General features: G+C 42.0%; 1 protein-coding gene across 1 annotated transcript; it reads right to left on the bottom strand.

Annotated features, from left to right (window-relative positions):
- Positions 1-7,765: 7,765 nt before the first annotated feature.
- On the bottom strand, positions 7,766-10,147 carry LOC145454045 (ATP-binding cassette sub-family E member 1-like). The gene has a single exon (XM_080332028.1). The coding sequence runs from the start codon at positions 10,030-10,032 to the stop codon at positions 8,230-8,232; it is 1,803 nt and encodes a 600-aa protein (XP_080188154.1). The 5' UTR covers positions 10,033-10,147; the 3' UTR covers positions 7,766-8,229.
- Positions 10,148-16,286: the final 6,139 nt, after the last annotated feature.

Here is a 16,286-nt window from a genome sequence, read left to right on the forward strand (position 1 = left end):
TCTTTGAAGAAACAACTAATATCGCCTCCATATCAATTTTCGAATAAATCTTGGCATGTAGATTCCAGTCCAATTTCCGCGAAAACTGTTTCGTCCGGCAGATTTTTTTAGGAACACGTCGCCTCCGGCCATTCCAATTATTTTCGACTGATCAGCGGCCTCCCATTCCACTTTGGGCAAACGGTAGCCCCTATCTCTACTTTCAAGCATATACCTTGGTCTCTTATTTCGCTTACTGGGAACATTGTAATCTCCATATTTTGAGTCAATCGTGGAGAGGACCTCTAATCGCGACGCAGTTCAATTCTGCCACCTACCGGATATTTTAACGAACACGACGCCTTCGGTGCATTTGAGCGGGGCATGGACCGGAGCCGGACAGGATTTGTTCATTCTAGCCGGAGCGTGATTGGAGCCGGATTCCTATTTTTTCTGATGCGGCAGACAGACAGACAGACATTTTATTGCTTCGTCAAACATAAAAATTTGACTAGAGGCAGACATGGGGTAATCGCGATTAGTAATCGTAATCGATTACAGCATTTTCAAGTTATCGTAATTGCAATCGATTACATTCGAAAAATATTCGAAGTAATCGTAATCGACTATTTCGGATTTCCAATCATTTCTTTCTGAAATAACGATTACTTTTTATTTGTACAAGGAACATGACGTTAACTGAACATTCGTGAACAATGAAGAGTACGATATCATACCAGGTTATTGATAGAAACGCCCCTGCTCCTTATTACGTCACAGGTATTAGCTATGGCATTGCGTAAAGAATTATCCACACATAGTAAATAGATATTCGATTCACATGTAGTAGATATAAGTTAGGGTTACCATACGTACTCTTTTAAGAGGATTTGTCCTCTTTTTTGACTTTTTTGAAAGTGTCCTCGGAGGACGCCCTTTTGTCCTCTTTTTTGAGATTTTGTCCTCTTTTTTGAAAATTTAGGTCAGATTTAGAGCAAATTGCGAGTGATATGCCGTAAACTAGCACAGAAGTGATGCTCCGGCGGGTATTTCGGAGCGAAAAACGGTGACTTTAGCTCTGGGCGGAAAAATGACCTTTTTTTTAGTCATCCATCTAACAATGCGGAAAGAAAAACGGTATTTTGAGCTCTGCGCGGAAAAGATGACCTTTTTTTTAGTCAACCGATAACAAATTGGGAAAAATTCACCGGTTTTTAAGAAATCTTCTCCGGTTTTGCAAGTCTCAAATTTCTGAAAAAGTGTCCTCTTTTTAGATTTCCAAAATATGGTAAGCCTAATATAAGTAGCGTGATGGTGAGAACACCTGCCATGTCGTATATCAGGTCATCAATACACTCCAGACGCCAGTACCTTGCAGCAAGATAATAATCACCACGCTGCCCAGTTTCGAATAGAACGTATGTATTGATGCTTGGTAATGTTTTGCTAAACGCAGTTTGGCCGTTGCTGCTTGGAGAACAGTAGGCGGCCTATGTGCGTACACCAGACAAAGGTTTGAAATCTTGTACTCGTAAAATGAAACATTATGATTTCCACATCGAAGCATTAATAACAATGACTGCTCATATAAATCATAATCGAGCCGTTCTTTGCCGTTTGCAGCTTAAAATATATGTATTAAGAGGATTATAGGCTAGGGCTCTTCAAAAATGACTTTTTTTCTCAAATCGTACTGGCTACTTGATAAAATTGTTAGGTTACCTAATTTAAGCCTACACACAAAATTTGGTTCAATTCCAGCCAGTAACCGCTTTGCTACAGGAGAAAAAAGTTTCTATTTATTATGCAAAAATAAATGATAAAAAATTTGAAATTTTACTGTTCACCCCATGAAAGTGTTAGGCTGACTACAGAAACGATCCTCGCCAAATTTGGTTCAATTCCAACCTGTGGAAGCGTAGTTATTGCCGTCGAAAAATTTTGATTTGAATAAAATAGTATTTACGGTGAGCACAACTATAATAAATAAACAAAGAATCGGTCACCTTAAATACTATTTTATTCAAATCCAAATTTTTCGACGGCAATAACTCCGCTTCCACTGGTTGGAATTGAATCAAATTTGGTGAGAATCGTTTCTATAGACAGCGTAACACTTTCACGTGGTGAACAGAAAATTTTCAAATTTTTTATCATTTATTTTTATATAATAAATAGAACCTTTCTTCTCCTGTAGCAAAGCGGTTACTGGCTGGAATTGAACCAAATTTTGTGTGTAGGCTTAAATTAGGTAACATAACAATTTTATCAAGTAGCCAGTACGATTTGAGAAAAAAAAAAGTCATTTTTGAAGAGCCCTATTGTAGGCAGGCGTTGTTGTTCAGTTTATCTTAGTCTCATACATGACTCTACTCGAAACGTGCACCAATCGTTATTTCGCCATTCTTCACTACACATTTGGATCTGACGCCATAGCCGGCCACCCGCTTATTCACCATGTTAGCGTGACTTGTAGCTAGAATCAGGACCGTAACAGCACTTCGTCCATAAACGTTGGTCTTGGGCCCTCGATAGGATGATCAATCAAACTTCTGGCGGGAGGGCTAAGTCCGAAGAATAACTATTCGTGAGATGCACACACAAATTGCCATTTCTTCACGGGCGCATCATTTCCGTCTGTGGGTGCCCCAAGTGGCAGTCCTATCGTGGGGATCAGATTAGGAGAACAGGACTAATCGTCGCTCCCATTCAGCGTGACATATTAGGCGAAACTGCATATGTTTTGGAGTTTCGTGGCGCTGTAAAGGTCGGCACTGAATCTCTATAAATCAGTGGCTCTTAACCTTTTTTCTTCCAGCGCCCCCTTTCAAAAATTATCGTGCTCCAGCGCCCCCCACCTCATACTGTAATAAAGACAATGGGTAAGAGGGAGGGCCGTAACAGCACTTCGTCAGCCCCTAAAAAAACGATTGTCTTGCGCACCCATAGCGTAATAAATCAAACTTCTGAGGACTTTGCCCCAAGAACCCCGTCGCGTGATTTCGATGGTCAGCAAAGTTTGTGTGACCTGGTCGGCGTAGGCGCCAAAATTTTCTATAATGCAAGAATAAATAGGTGGTAATTGCATATATATGTCGCTATAAACTTTATCTTCTCAGCCCGCGTAATCAGATTTACCAGTAGCGCTGAGTGAGCTGTTGTATTGGAAATGAAGGCCACGTAATTAATAATTGAACATATTCGGGCGTGCCCGGTGGTACAATTAATTCGATACATGTTGGTATTTTGTTACCTCTTGTCCGCTATATAGTCAAAAGATATTGAAACGCATGAACGTAATAAACTAAAGTAAGCACACGATTCAAGATTGGTATTTCTTCACTGGCAAATAATTTTCTCTGATGGATGTTATTTGTCCTGTGGGGTGCAGATTGTGACGACATGAAAATTCGGCACGAGCGATTTAAGCACTTATACACAATTAGACTTCTATACATCAAAGTTCACGGTCAACATAAGGGCAATCCTTTTCGGCTAAGGCTTTCTTGATGACGATCTTTCTGACACACTTCTCGGAGTCACATACTGACCGGAACTTCATATGTCTTCGTGCATCGTGGCGTCGTAATGGCCGACGCCAAAATGCCAATTTTTATTTTCTATAATTATGAGTATTATTCCCTGGGGGCGTCGTTAAAACATGATGTGTAATTTATGTTCATTCACCGAAAATATTTAGGGCACCCTTCGAGCTCACCGATTGGGGGTTTGGGTTGCAGCAGTTTCGGTGCTGGTAAGAGGTCAAAGTCCAGTCGGTCATTTCGGGACTTTGGTATTGGAAATATTTCGCGCTTTAATCGCGCTCGAGGACCATTCGGCTATAATAAACCATATAATAATTGTGTGTGGTATACTCAGGGTCAAATCAAGGTTGTTATAGCAACAATCGGGTACGGTCTCATACCCTGTGGTTCGAACCATCCCGAATTCACATTTGCGATTGGCAAAACGGGGAAATTATCGGCATTGGATTTTGTCTTAGGGCTTTGTGTAACAATTAGTAAGTCAACTGAGATTGAGATGCCGACATCTGCTCTGGCAACACTGGCAACCGTGACGGCAGTGTTTTAACGGGAAATTGGCGATCTAAAAGTACGTGCAATTCGTTTTACCTGAATTATTATAATAACCCACTACATTACATTTATGGAAACATATGTATCAAACATCACCGCGCAGCGCGACCAAAAATTTCGGAATTTAACATATTTTGTGGAATGGTAATTTGCTCTGAATAATCATTAAGGGTATGTCCTACTACCACATCATCTACTGCGAAGCCATTTTTTTCAGCGCCCCCCATATCACCCCCTTGAGCCCAGCGCCCCCCATATCGCCCCCTGAGCGTTTCCGCCCCCTTCAAAATCGCCAGCGCCCCTTGGGGGGCGCTGGAGGCAAGGTTAAGAACCATTGCTATAAATTATGCTTATTTTTTTCTTGAGGGGACAGAGGTATGCATTTCAAAATCAAGAGATCTAGTAACATTAAATTGCGAAGGAAAATTTGAAGTTAATTAAATCTATGGAAAATACTCTATAACAGTGGTCGGGAACCTATGGCTCGCGAGCCATATATGGCTCTTTGGGGTATAAGATATGGCTCTTTGAAAATTTTTTAATTTTGCACCTAATTTATCAATATTGCAGCAACTTCTTCGTACATTTTCATGTCGGCAAGAATAAGTATTCTCGTCGCAGCATGAACATGTCCTTGAGAGGTCAGGGCGGTGGGGTATCCAAGGTTAGGGGAAGAACCACCCTTTTTTCAAAATCCCCAAATTTAAGTTCCTGTCGCACCGGCGACTTACACCACTCACAAATTCGATCTACCCACCATCGCGCGCCTAGAAATTGTGGATTGCGCGATAATACTTTCATTGACGAAAGATAATAGCAGAAGTGGCGACACTTATTGGACAATGCAGTTTTCAAAGGCACATTGTCTTCCTGATCTACGCCTAGAAATAAAATGACTTGGAAGTAACATTCACAATTACAAATTCAAATTAAAAACAGCGCTATCCATTTTCTTGATTGGTTAGTAGCTTCCTAGCACCGCCGTAAAAATGTAGCTGTGTAAGGCAACGTTAAGTTACGCCATATATTTTAGAAGGCGATCAATACTCAGATTTTCATATTCCTCGCGACAGTTACATCTGGTTAATATCAGTGATTCTAAGCTACTTACGATGAGTTGCATGCGATGTCACACGTGAGGTTTGGCCTGTCCGTGCCTCATCTGAGCCTTACCTCTACTTACGCGCTTTATTTTCGAACAATAAATATGAAAATTCCGTGACTAAAAATGTTTAAGATCTAGTCATTCATAACACATCGATTGAAGATAACAATAATCATTGAAGGTTCGCAATTTTCCTTCACTCATCCCTGACGACATCTGAGGCACTGCCTCAGTTGCCTCCCCTAACATCGCGTCGCTTACATATCACACAGCGGGTATGTACTGCTGTAGTGACCCTGTTTGGCTTCACCTGCCGATGTGGGCGTACAATATGGCGCACACTACGAATCCCATATATTAATGCTACAAATACGCCACGGATTTTCAATTGTGACGTAACAGTTTATTGACATGTACGGCTCTTTCGGAGTCACAATTGAAAATATTGCGCCAACATGGCTCTTTGGTCGAAAAAGGTTCCCGACCACTGCTCTATAATGTATGAAATATTTTTGTGTCCCTTTCGAGTTCGCTCTCCGCCCAATTTGGGGTCTGAGGTGCAGCAGTTGAGGCCCTGGCTAGAGTGCAAATCGTTTGGTGCGAGAAATCGTCAGCTATGAATTATGTTCAAATGCTATTTGAAACATCTCCTTTACATATGTTGTTTGTGCGTTTGATATTCATGTTGTTTCGACTACATTTGTCATGTACACCAGGCCGATATTCTTCAGTTTTATTCCGTATTTACACACTTGTACCTCGGCTCACTTCTAGGTTTTTATAAGACACCGCTTGCGCGGATCACAACCCATTGGTGCTGTAACTGTGGATCATACCACTACGCTATCTCGCCACACTATCTCGTTACTCGCCACTCCTTTACATACAAAATTCCTCATTATATTTAAACCAGTTCAGTTCAGATGTGCTTGAAGAGCAGTACGTTCGCGAGACAATTTTGTTGAGCCCGCCACGGCCCCTCAATTAAATTTGTCCTAAGCGGGCACACGTCGTGCCGAATCCATCACAACACGAGGCCTCTAGTGAAATTATTTATCTTATTTCCAAGTTAACATTTTTCATATAGTGACAAAACATTCCCACGTCATCGATTCAAGTCAAAGAGATCGCAAGTGAACTTGCCATAGCGGGAAAAAAGTGCTTTTCTTGCGCTATATTTATTAGCCAGAAGGCGAAAGGGACCATGCCTCGAGCTCTTCTGTAATTTTTTTAATGAGCAATAAATATACTATTTTTGGGCAAATTCATTTAACCTGAAATATTTCTTTGCGCGCCTCGCGCGACGTAGTTTTTCTGGAAAAGTAAAAATGAAAAATAACGCATTGAATGCGCTGTATTCCCAATTATGAAAGGATGGTATTTCCTTAGTATCGCTTGAGGCCGTAGAGATGCATCAGTCTCGAATCGCGCAGTGGGCTAGTGCGGACCATTAGGCCCATGCACATTCTGTTACAAACTCCATTACCATACAGCAAACAATGGTATCAACATTACAGACCAAATTCATGCACGAACTTTATAAGAAAAATCGCGCGACCAGTAAATTTGGGCATACAAATTTTTCACAGCAGTTATATTAGCGATTGGTGCATGGTAAGCCGACCTACATAAATCGATAAGCATTCCGTTCGCGTGATACAGGACTTAGTTCGTTGCGGACAGGGTGTGTGTGTCTGTGTGCGCGCGAGTTCGTGTGAACTGTGTGTATCAATGGAAGTATGGGGAGTCTGTGGAGCGAAGCCGTCAGGAAGTTGTGTTGATTGGGAACAAGACCATTGATTTTTGGAGGTCGAAAAGTTTTGTTACGGCCCTGCTTGAAGCAAACACTCTGTTGCGTCCGTCATATTCTTCAGTCAACTGGTGTTTGCACGGGAGGAATGACCTTTTTTAATAGTCTGGCTGATTTGTCATAGGGCAGTGGTTCTCGAACTCGGGAGCACGTCCCCCTCGGGGGGGCGTGAAAGCATCTTAAGAGAGCGAAGCTGCAGTCAACAGAATTTTTTTTCGCGCACGGCGCGATTTACCACCAATTCATAGTTATTGCTCTGTGTATAGTGCAAATTTCAGATTTGAGAACTGTCTCATCACCACTCATAACCTTCCATTCCATCAAACTATCCGTTGGGATTGCGAGTATTCTGGTTGCATTTTGTGATATGACAATGAGGGGGGCGCAAAAATTTTCACTGTCATACAGGGGGGCATGTCTAAAAAAGTTCAAGAAGCACTGTCCTAGGGGTAATTAGGCTCGAATTTCGGCAAAAGGGGTCCACGAGATGAAAAAGGTTGGGAACCACTGCCTCTGTAATGTACGTATCATGGTGAAAGTGCAACAATGAATGCCAGTAGTCTCGCAACGGGTTAAAAAGCACTGATGTGTGACCTCGATACCACAGAGATAGACTGGAATGGTACCTTTCGCAGGCCTAGTACCTAACAACTTTATAGCATCCATCCACCATGCGCCTGCCTCAGTGCAAAACGTGATTTCGAATAAATTGACTGCATACCACCAGTACACTACAATATTGACAGTTGCCATGTCACACGTCTGTACACGAGGTAGAGTTTAAAATCTCTTTATTTTACGTCAATTTTCCCACTTCACTTCAACTAATCTCAGCACTTAGCACAACACATTCTGCCATTAACTAAATATAACGCTGCAAACCCCGTCTCTAACCATTTAAGGTCTAACAGTGCAGAGACCCCAAGGGTGGCATAACAATAGCCACCTCAATCACACCCGAATACCCAATACAATTTGAATCCACAGAAACTCGAGCAGATCGCAACGTTCTCATATCACACTTTTGACAGACACCAGAGCAACAAGATTCATGACAAGGTACTGATAAATAATTACTCTAAAACACTGACCAAAACATTTACAACGTGCGCTCAAAAATTGCCCCCGAGAGCAAAATATTGTGCATTCGTTACCGTGTATCTCGGACTCAAAAACCCACCATGCTGTACACTCCTTAGTCACGAGGTTGCGTCAATGATGTGAACAAGTTCAACGAGTCAATCTTCGTAGAAGAAGTACTGCCCTGTCTTTTTCTGTTCGGCGTCCTTCACGGAATTGCGCTTATTAATCCTGGGCCGGAAATTGTTGGGGTCCCGGCGGAACGTGATTTCCAGAGACGCGAGAAATTTATTCATTCCGTTGAGTAGATTTTGAGGAGACGTAGCCGAGGTTTCAATGGACGGCGTGCCTTCAAATACAATGACTCGGTCGGCCAGGTACGTCGCCATGATAAAATCGTGCTCGACTACAAACGCCGTCTTCTTAGCATGCAATATGAATCTCTTGATGACTTTGGCGGCTACAATACGCTGTTCTGAGTCAAGGTACGCCGACGGTTCATCGATAAGATATACATCCGCAGGTTTACCAAGACATAGCGCTAACGCGACACGTTGCAATTCACCGCCAGACAGATTCTGAATTTCTTGATCGATAAGTGCATCGATCATCAATGGTTTCATAACGTCTGCTATGAACTGTGGATGAATGTATGCCGATTGGATTTTGCTGTGCAGCAACTGCCGTACACTGCCTTGCCATTTCGGACTGATTTTCTGCGGCTTGTGGCTGACGTTAAGCATGGGTACTTTGTCGCCGGAATCTGGCTGTAAACGACCCGCTAGCATTTTAATGAAGGTAGTCTTCCCAGTGCCGTTTTCTCCGAGCATGACGATGATCTCAGAATCGGTAAAATCTCCTTCGTGAATTGTAAGCTGGAATTCTCCCAGTCTTTTCTGCATATTTCCAAAATGATACCTCCTCATTTTCTTGATTTCTTCTTCATTATCAGCCGATTCGGATACTTTGAAAACGAGTGATGCATCACGAAATCTCAAATTCTCTGTCGGTACGAATCCGTCCAGAAATACATTGATTCCTTCTCGGACTGAAAAAGGCATGGTCACCACACCGTACGCACCTGGGACCCCGTAGAGGCAGCAAATGAAATCGGAAAGGTAATCCAACACGCTGAGATCATGCTCCACAACGATAACATAGTTGATTTCCTCCAGTAAACTGCGGATAGCCAGGGCTGCGTTTAATCTCTGTTTCACATCAAGGTATGACGAAGGTTCGTCGAACATGTAAATATTCGCCTTCTGCACACACACTATAGCGATAGCAAACCTCTGTAGCTCACCACCAGATAAATCTTCAATCTTCCTATCGGACACTAAAGTCAAGTCCAATAGATCGCAATACCGTTCTTGTGAGCCAGTGTCGTCCTTTCTATCCAGCATAGCTTGGACGGTACCTTTTACGGCTTTAGGGATTTGGTCCACGTACTGTGGCTTTATCACTGCTTTGAGATCGTCCTCCAAAATCTTGGTGAAATAATTCTGCAGCTCTGAGCCACGGAAGTACGATAAGATTTCTTGCCAATCCGGTGGATCACTGAATCTACCCAGGTTCGGTTTCTGCTTGCCCGCAAGGATTTTCAATGCTGTGGATTTTCCAATACCGTTCGTGCCAACGAGGCCCAAAACCTCACCAGGTCTTGGAGTCGGAAGTCGATGTAACTTAAAAGAGTTGGCACTATATCGGTGAGTCGTATCTCTTTCCAGGTTGCTGGGTAAATTTATGATTGATATAGCCTCAAACGGGCATTTTTTGACACAAATACCACAACCGATGCACAGTTCTTCAGAAATCCATGCAATCTTTGAGGCAGGTGTGACCTCGATACATAATTTCCCCATCCGCACCACGGGGCATGACTTCTTGCATTCCTGGCGACATCTCTTTGGCTTGCAACGGTCATTATTGATAACTGCGATACGGGTATTTTTGTCGGACATCTCAAGAGTGAGAAAGGCAGACAATACCCGTGAATTCCCGCACTTTCTAACAAAGTTTCAATTGGTACAGGACTAAATGAAGTTACTTGTCTAATAAAATAAACCATTGCAGTTGTGAATTTCAATAATATTAGTGTATGCATGAAAATATTACATGCACCAGCAATTATTATTGGCTCGCCAATAAACAAGCATATGATAATGAAAGTTCATATTTCCCAAGTCTGATGGTGCATGTGACCGCATCCGCATGTACGTAACATATTTATAAGAATGTTGGTGGATACACATCGGCAATGCCAGGGAAGTCGGCAATATTACCATATAATATAGCATGTAACCATATGGCAATTTCATCCATGTAATGTAGCCTAATCATATATTTAGCGATGTTATGGGGATGTTTATATATACTATTGTTTATATACTATTGGAGGGGTTGGGTAAGGTTGGGTTCGGCTAAAAAAAGGGTTGGAATAAGTTTGGTTGAATTTTATACCAGTAGGCTTGGATGGGTCAGACCAGCACCAGAGGATTAGGCTACATTACAGGTCAAGCTTGGCGTTGAGTTTAGCAGTAGCACAGTTGGTTAGGTTAGGAGGTGTAGTATATTCAGAGTTATGTTAGGTTGAGCATTGAGCGAGTGGCTGGCTGGGTATAAGCGGAGGTTACGGTATATGTTAGGCTGGGTTAGGAGCTAAGAAGTCACCAATCACCATCAATAAGTCCAATAAACCGTATAAATGGGTCCATAGGCATCCCGCATATAAGACAGAGCATAACTGTAGGCATAGCACTTTGTACGGTACGGCTAACTGTCTTGGCACACCAAATATATTGCGCTAATCGTATCGGGATTCCAGCATTCCACCACATTTAATACGAAAAGAGCCTGTTATCCTTTTCGCCATTTTTCGTATGGGCTATAACAAATTCAACTTGAGGGGGTACAACAGGGGTGGGCAAACTTTTGAGCTCGCGGGCCGCATTCAACATCTGAATCCATTCGCGGGCCGCACTACATAAAACTGGGATCATAAACCAATACGGCATATTGCTGGTAATTGATTATATAGTGAGGACAGGGAGGTAATATTTATGCTTATTTGAGACAAACCAAGCATATTGCTATGATGATATCGTGCACGCGCCAGAAACAATGGCGAGATTTCATAGGCTGGTCGACCTCAATAACCAATTTGTCAAAACTATAGAGATGAAAGTCTGTTGTCCCGATTCTTAGAACAGGATTGAAATTTAAATCTGTGAGAAGTGATCAGTTCATAGATTTACTAATTCCGCTTTGGGTTCAGTTCCAGGACACCCAATGCTGACAGCATCATAACCATGTTAGCTTCAAACACGCTTCTACTATATGTGTAGATTTCCCGCCCCCTTATCGTCATATCACAAAACGCAATCAGGATGCTATAGCAAACCTAACGAATTGTTTGGTGGCATGGAAGGTTACGACTATTGATGAGAGATTTTTAAATATGAAATTCATACTAAATACAGAGCACTAACTAGGAATTGGAAGAAATCGCGCGAAGCGCGAAAAAATTTTCAGTTGAGCTCAGCTTTGCGATCCCTTTCAGATGTTTTCATGACCCCAAGGGGCACGCGTCCCCCAGGATGAGACCCACTTCCTTAGAATTACCATGGTGAAATATACTAAGGAAAAGTTTATGCATTAATTCGATTTTTAGTACGCATTTGATCAATATTTTCAATAAGCTTCTTTAGACTCTCGCGGGCCGCACAGAACGGCGTTGCGGGCCGCATGCGGCCCGCGGGCCGTAGTTTGCCCACCCCTGGGGTACAATATATCAGCAGTGATATTGCGTTGAAACGTCTACGAGCATGTTAGACGATGAAATATATTTCATTACCTTTCTCTTCGCAGTTCAAACCAGAATTCGTAAACAAATTCTACGGCACAAATCCTATACAGCTATACTTCGACCACTTCAGTGTTCGACCTGAACCATCTCGATAGTCGAGACTCGAGAGTCGTGAAGCCCATGCACGGACGGGTCTCATGAATTTATTCCAGTTAGAATGTGTTTGAATTCTTCTTGTCAGCATTATGTACGAAATTAGTAGCATTGGTTGACTACTGGCAACATCAAATTATGTTTTGAACTTTGATATATAAAGATAAAAAGTATTGCGCCTGCCAAATAGCGCCAACATTACCTTAACACATATACGCGCCGTGTGCACAGACTAAAATGAAATTATCATCGCGCTCGCCGATATATGAATTGCAACTGCCATAGTTTTTACTATATTTATATGAATATAATGCTATCTTGCTATAAATTCCCGCATTGCTAACATCCTTTGGATGGGTATCTAACTACATATTATCTGATGCGCGAAAATGTCGAATGGATTCTAACCTCTATGCGGAAAAATGCCATGCTCCGAAACACTACAAAATGCACACGTGTGTCGTCTCAGTCGTCTCTCATTCTGTGAAGATCCGCCGCAAGATGGCAAAATCGAGCAAGCTCAGCAGTCCGGGGTGTGTCTGTTTTGTCAATGTCGTCGTGTATCTCATTATCATTTTATTAAATTTGTTATCAAATCATTACACCACAAGATTGCGATATAACGAAAAGATAGTGGGTGCCGAAACGACCTGGAGTCGTCTTTTCATCAGACACCCACCTTGGCCTACCTACAGCATGTAAATAAGAGGAATGGCAGGCGGTTGTAACCAAGTCACAAAGCTCCGAGTCACAAGTCAATCTCACTTTTAAAGTTTTGACTCGAGTCAAGTCGAATCATTTTCAATTCATCACCGAGTCAAGTCCGAGTCCAAGTCATCGAGCAGAGGTTCGAGTCCGAGTCGTGCTATTATGACTCGAGTCCGAGTCCAAGTCATTGTGTTGACTGCTCAATTTCTAGTTAAAGTCTTGTTAAACTCACTCTTATAACTCTCTTTGGTGATATCGAATGGTTCGCATTTATAATATACTCATTTTCCTCACTTTTAACAGTTTCTGGTCGCATTTTAAAGTACCAGTACCAACAGACGAAATCCCAAAAGGGTGGTTACTTTACTGTTTTTCGAAATTACAATGAATGTCGGTCTTGGCCGTCTGAGTCTCGAGTCATATGACTTGGTTCGAGTCAATGCGCAATGACTCGAGTCCATGTCGAGTCAATACGCATATCGACTCGAGTCGAGTCATTTCCGTATTTTGAGAAAATGACTCGAGTCGAGTCATGACTCGAGTCATTACAACCCTAAGTCATGGACACTGGATTTAAGAAAGGATAACATAAAATCAAGCTACAAAAATGAATGCTGCATGTGTCGGTGGGCGAGGTCGATAAGTCAGATTGTGGCCTGGTAATCTTGAAGGCTGGTCAGTATTGATTCAGTAAAAATTCCTTGTATTTCGATTTGGAAGTGGACACGCTCGATGACTGTCGGATAGACTGAGAGATGCTGTTCCCCACTATAGATCCGCCAATGCCAACAATGTCAACAACTATTCTTAGTAGCTCTACTTAGTAGCATTATAATAATAGCTACACAATACACAGCAACGTAAAACCAATGGAAAACTATGACTTTCAGACAGTCGTTCATTTGTGGACAACCCTACAGGGCTGCATTTAAAATAAAAATATTTAAAACAAACATGTTTAAAACATGGCCTTGTTTTTAAAACACGTTTTTTATTGTTGTTCGTATTTTTAACCATGGCGTTACGAATCTTGGATTGTGACGTCATAGTGGACTTATATTGGCAATTGAAAATACAGGGTGAATATGGATACTTTGACGAAAAAGGCCTCTGACCCCTCCCTGTCTTAAAGGGACCAAAAATACCTTTAAACAGGACTACATCGTAATGCAGTATTTTTACGGTCTGTGGTGATCATTACCAGAACTTCCATTCAGTACCAATGATCTACACATGCTCGTACTGTTGAACCGACGACGATTTCGCGAGTTCCAACCATTTCGTATCGTATACGTCGACTATATTGGGTGCAAATCGTCTGTAAGCTCATACTACATGTCACTTCGAAAGTATTTGCACAGTTATGGCATAATTATACAACTTTTGAAAGAGAAAAAAACAATTTTGCTTTTCAAAAATGTCATTTTTTTTACTCTCACCAGAAGAAAACGTCAATATAAATGCGGTAATCAGCAAACAAAGTGTTTTGAACAAAACGTTTTAAAACACCATCCGTTTTAAATGCAACCCTAGTTGCAACACAGTCCTCATTTCTCCGATTTGTCCGTATTTTGGGGGGTAATGTCTCATAAAACTAATTTGCCCTTTTTCCCAGATTTGTCGTGATTTTGACTTACGACCTTAATTTTTGCCCTTATTTTCGGCAATGGAGTTGTGAAAATCATGCTTTTGCGACGAGATTTTATGACACACCTAAATCAAAAGTAGGCCTACTCATGTGGTGTAGACCAGTGGTTCTCAACCGCCGGTCCGCGACGACATTTTGGCCGTTCCGCCGGGTATATTACTATACCTTAATTTCAAGATGCAATGTTGAAGGCTTATCCATTGATGAAATAAATAAAACATCAAATTTCAAAATAATTCAGAACTTCATGAGGTAACATTAGGACTGGAAACATGTTCAATTTGACTTAAAGTTCAAGACGTGTCATTTGACGACATGTGAGCGACAAGTACAGAACAGATACGAGCTGACTCGTCGCTAAACAGCGCAGTTTGCGCGATCATTCGTTTTCGATTCATTCGTTTTGTGCAGGCCCGTAACTGGGACACCCAAACCCAATTGGAGAGGGGCGATTGAAAAGAGCCCAAAATCAACATAAATCATAGCGTATTTTTCTGAAACTTTTTCCAACATTTTTCAATTTCTTTTCGCGCTTTGCGCGATTTAGTATCACTAAATGTCTTGCTTATATTAGGTGCCCGTCTCCGAGAAATACGCATGGTTTATAGAAATAGGCATTTCGGCGTCAGCCATTACCATGCCACGACGTACCAACCCATAATGAAGTTTAGGCTAACATGGGACTCCGAAAGGTGTGCCAAAAATTCGGCAACGAGAAAACCGATTCAGTCATGAATGATCGATAATTTTCGCTCTTGGCGCGATTAAGCTGAATAAACTCTCTGCTTACACTGAGTAGAATGAATGTGCTCACAAGTATAGGTGAAAACATCCACTCAACTGTAGGGTGTGGGGGCGAAGCCCCGGAAGTTTGGATTATCGCCCTGTGGGGCCCAAGATCAACGTCTTTGGGGGTGGGCTAACGAAGTGCTTTTGCTGCTCGGATTTGCGAATGGCCGGTATAGTTTGCTGCAAGGTGTTTTCTTGCGGTACGCATTGTATTCGTAGTTGCCAGAGTAGCCTGTGCGTCTGGTGGCAGTGGGCAATGAGCAAGGATAGCACGACAAGGTGCGTGGTTCTACTTGGTTCGAGTTGGCGTGGTCGGTTAAACCCACGGCCTTCGGCGCGAAAGACTGTAAACGACTCTCGGCGGTAGCACGTTCCTCTGGATAAGGCAATTTTACCTCGACTCTGCAGACTGACTATACCATAAAATCACATGGATGTCATCATGAAGATAATCAATTACGATCAAAACCCTCTAAATGTCACTTTCTAGCACAGAGGTAGGCAAACTTTTGAGCTCGCGGGCCGCATTCAACATCTGAATCCATTTGCAGGCCGCACTGTATATAATTGGGATTATAAACCAAAACGCAATATTGGTATTTCATTATATAGTGAAAACATGGAGATACTTATATATGCTTTTTAAAACAAACCAAACATTGCTTTGGTGATATCGTACACGCGTCAGAAACAGTGGGGAGATTTTATAGGCTGGTCGACCTCAATAACCAATTTGTCAAGACTATAGAGATGACAGTTGGATGTCTCGATTCTTAGAACAGGATTGGAATTTATATCTCTGAGCAGCGATCTTTTCATAGATATACCACTTTTGGATCAGTTCCATGACACACAACGCTGATAGCATCAAAACCATGTTAGCTTCAAACACGCTTCTATTATGTCTAGATAAAATATTAATACCCTAATTCTTCGCATACAGAAAACGAATCTACCTAAGACACGCGCGAATCGTTTTTTATAAGCACATCACTGAAATAATCAAAACTGGAGTGGCCAATCTGAAATCGCACCACTGATCCGAGTCAATCTCGTTCAGGATTTCTGCGGTGTTTAGCAGTTAAAACCTTTCAAACTGCGTGAGCCTTGAG

The sequence above is a fragment of the Botryllus schlosseri genome, chromosome 13 (assembly GCF_051294905.1).
Source record: "Botryllus schlosseri isolate E-star chromosome 13, Bs_hap1, whole genome shotgun sequence".
NCBI classification, from domain to species: Eukaryota; Metazoa; Chordata; class Ascidiacea; order Stolidobranchia; family Styelidae; genus Botryllus; species Botryllus schlosseri.

Bases quoted from the DNA above. Each gene is read 5' to 3' on its own strand.
- LOC145454045 (XM_080332028.1), bottom strand. From the start codon at position 10,032: ATGTCCGACAAAAATACCCGTATCGCAGTTATCAATAATGACCGTTGC.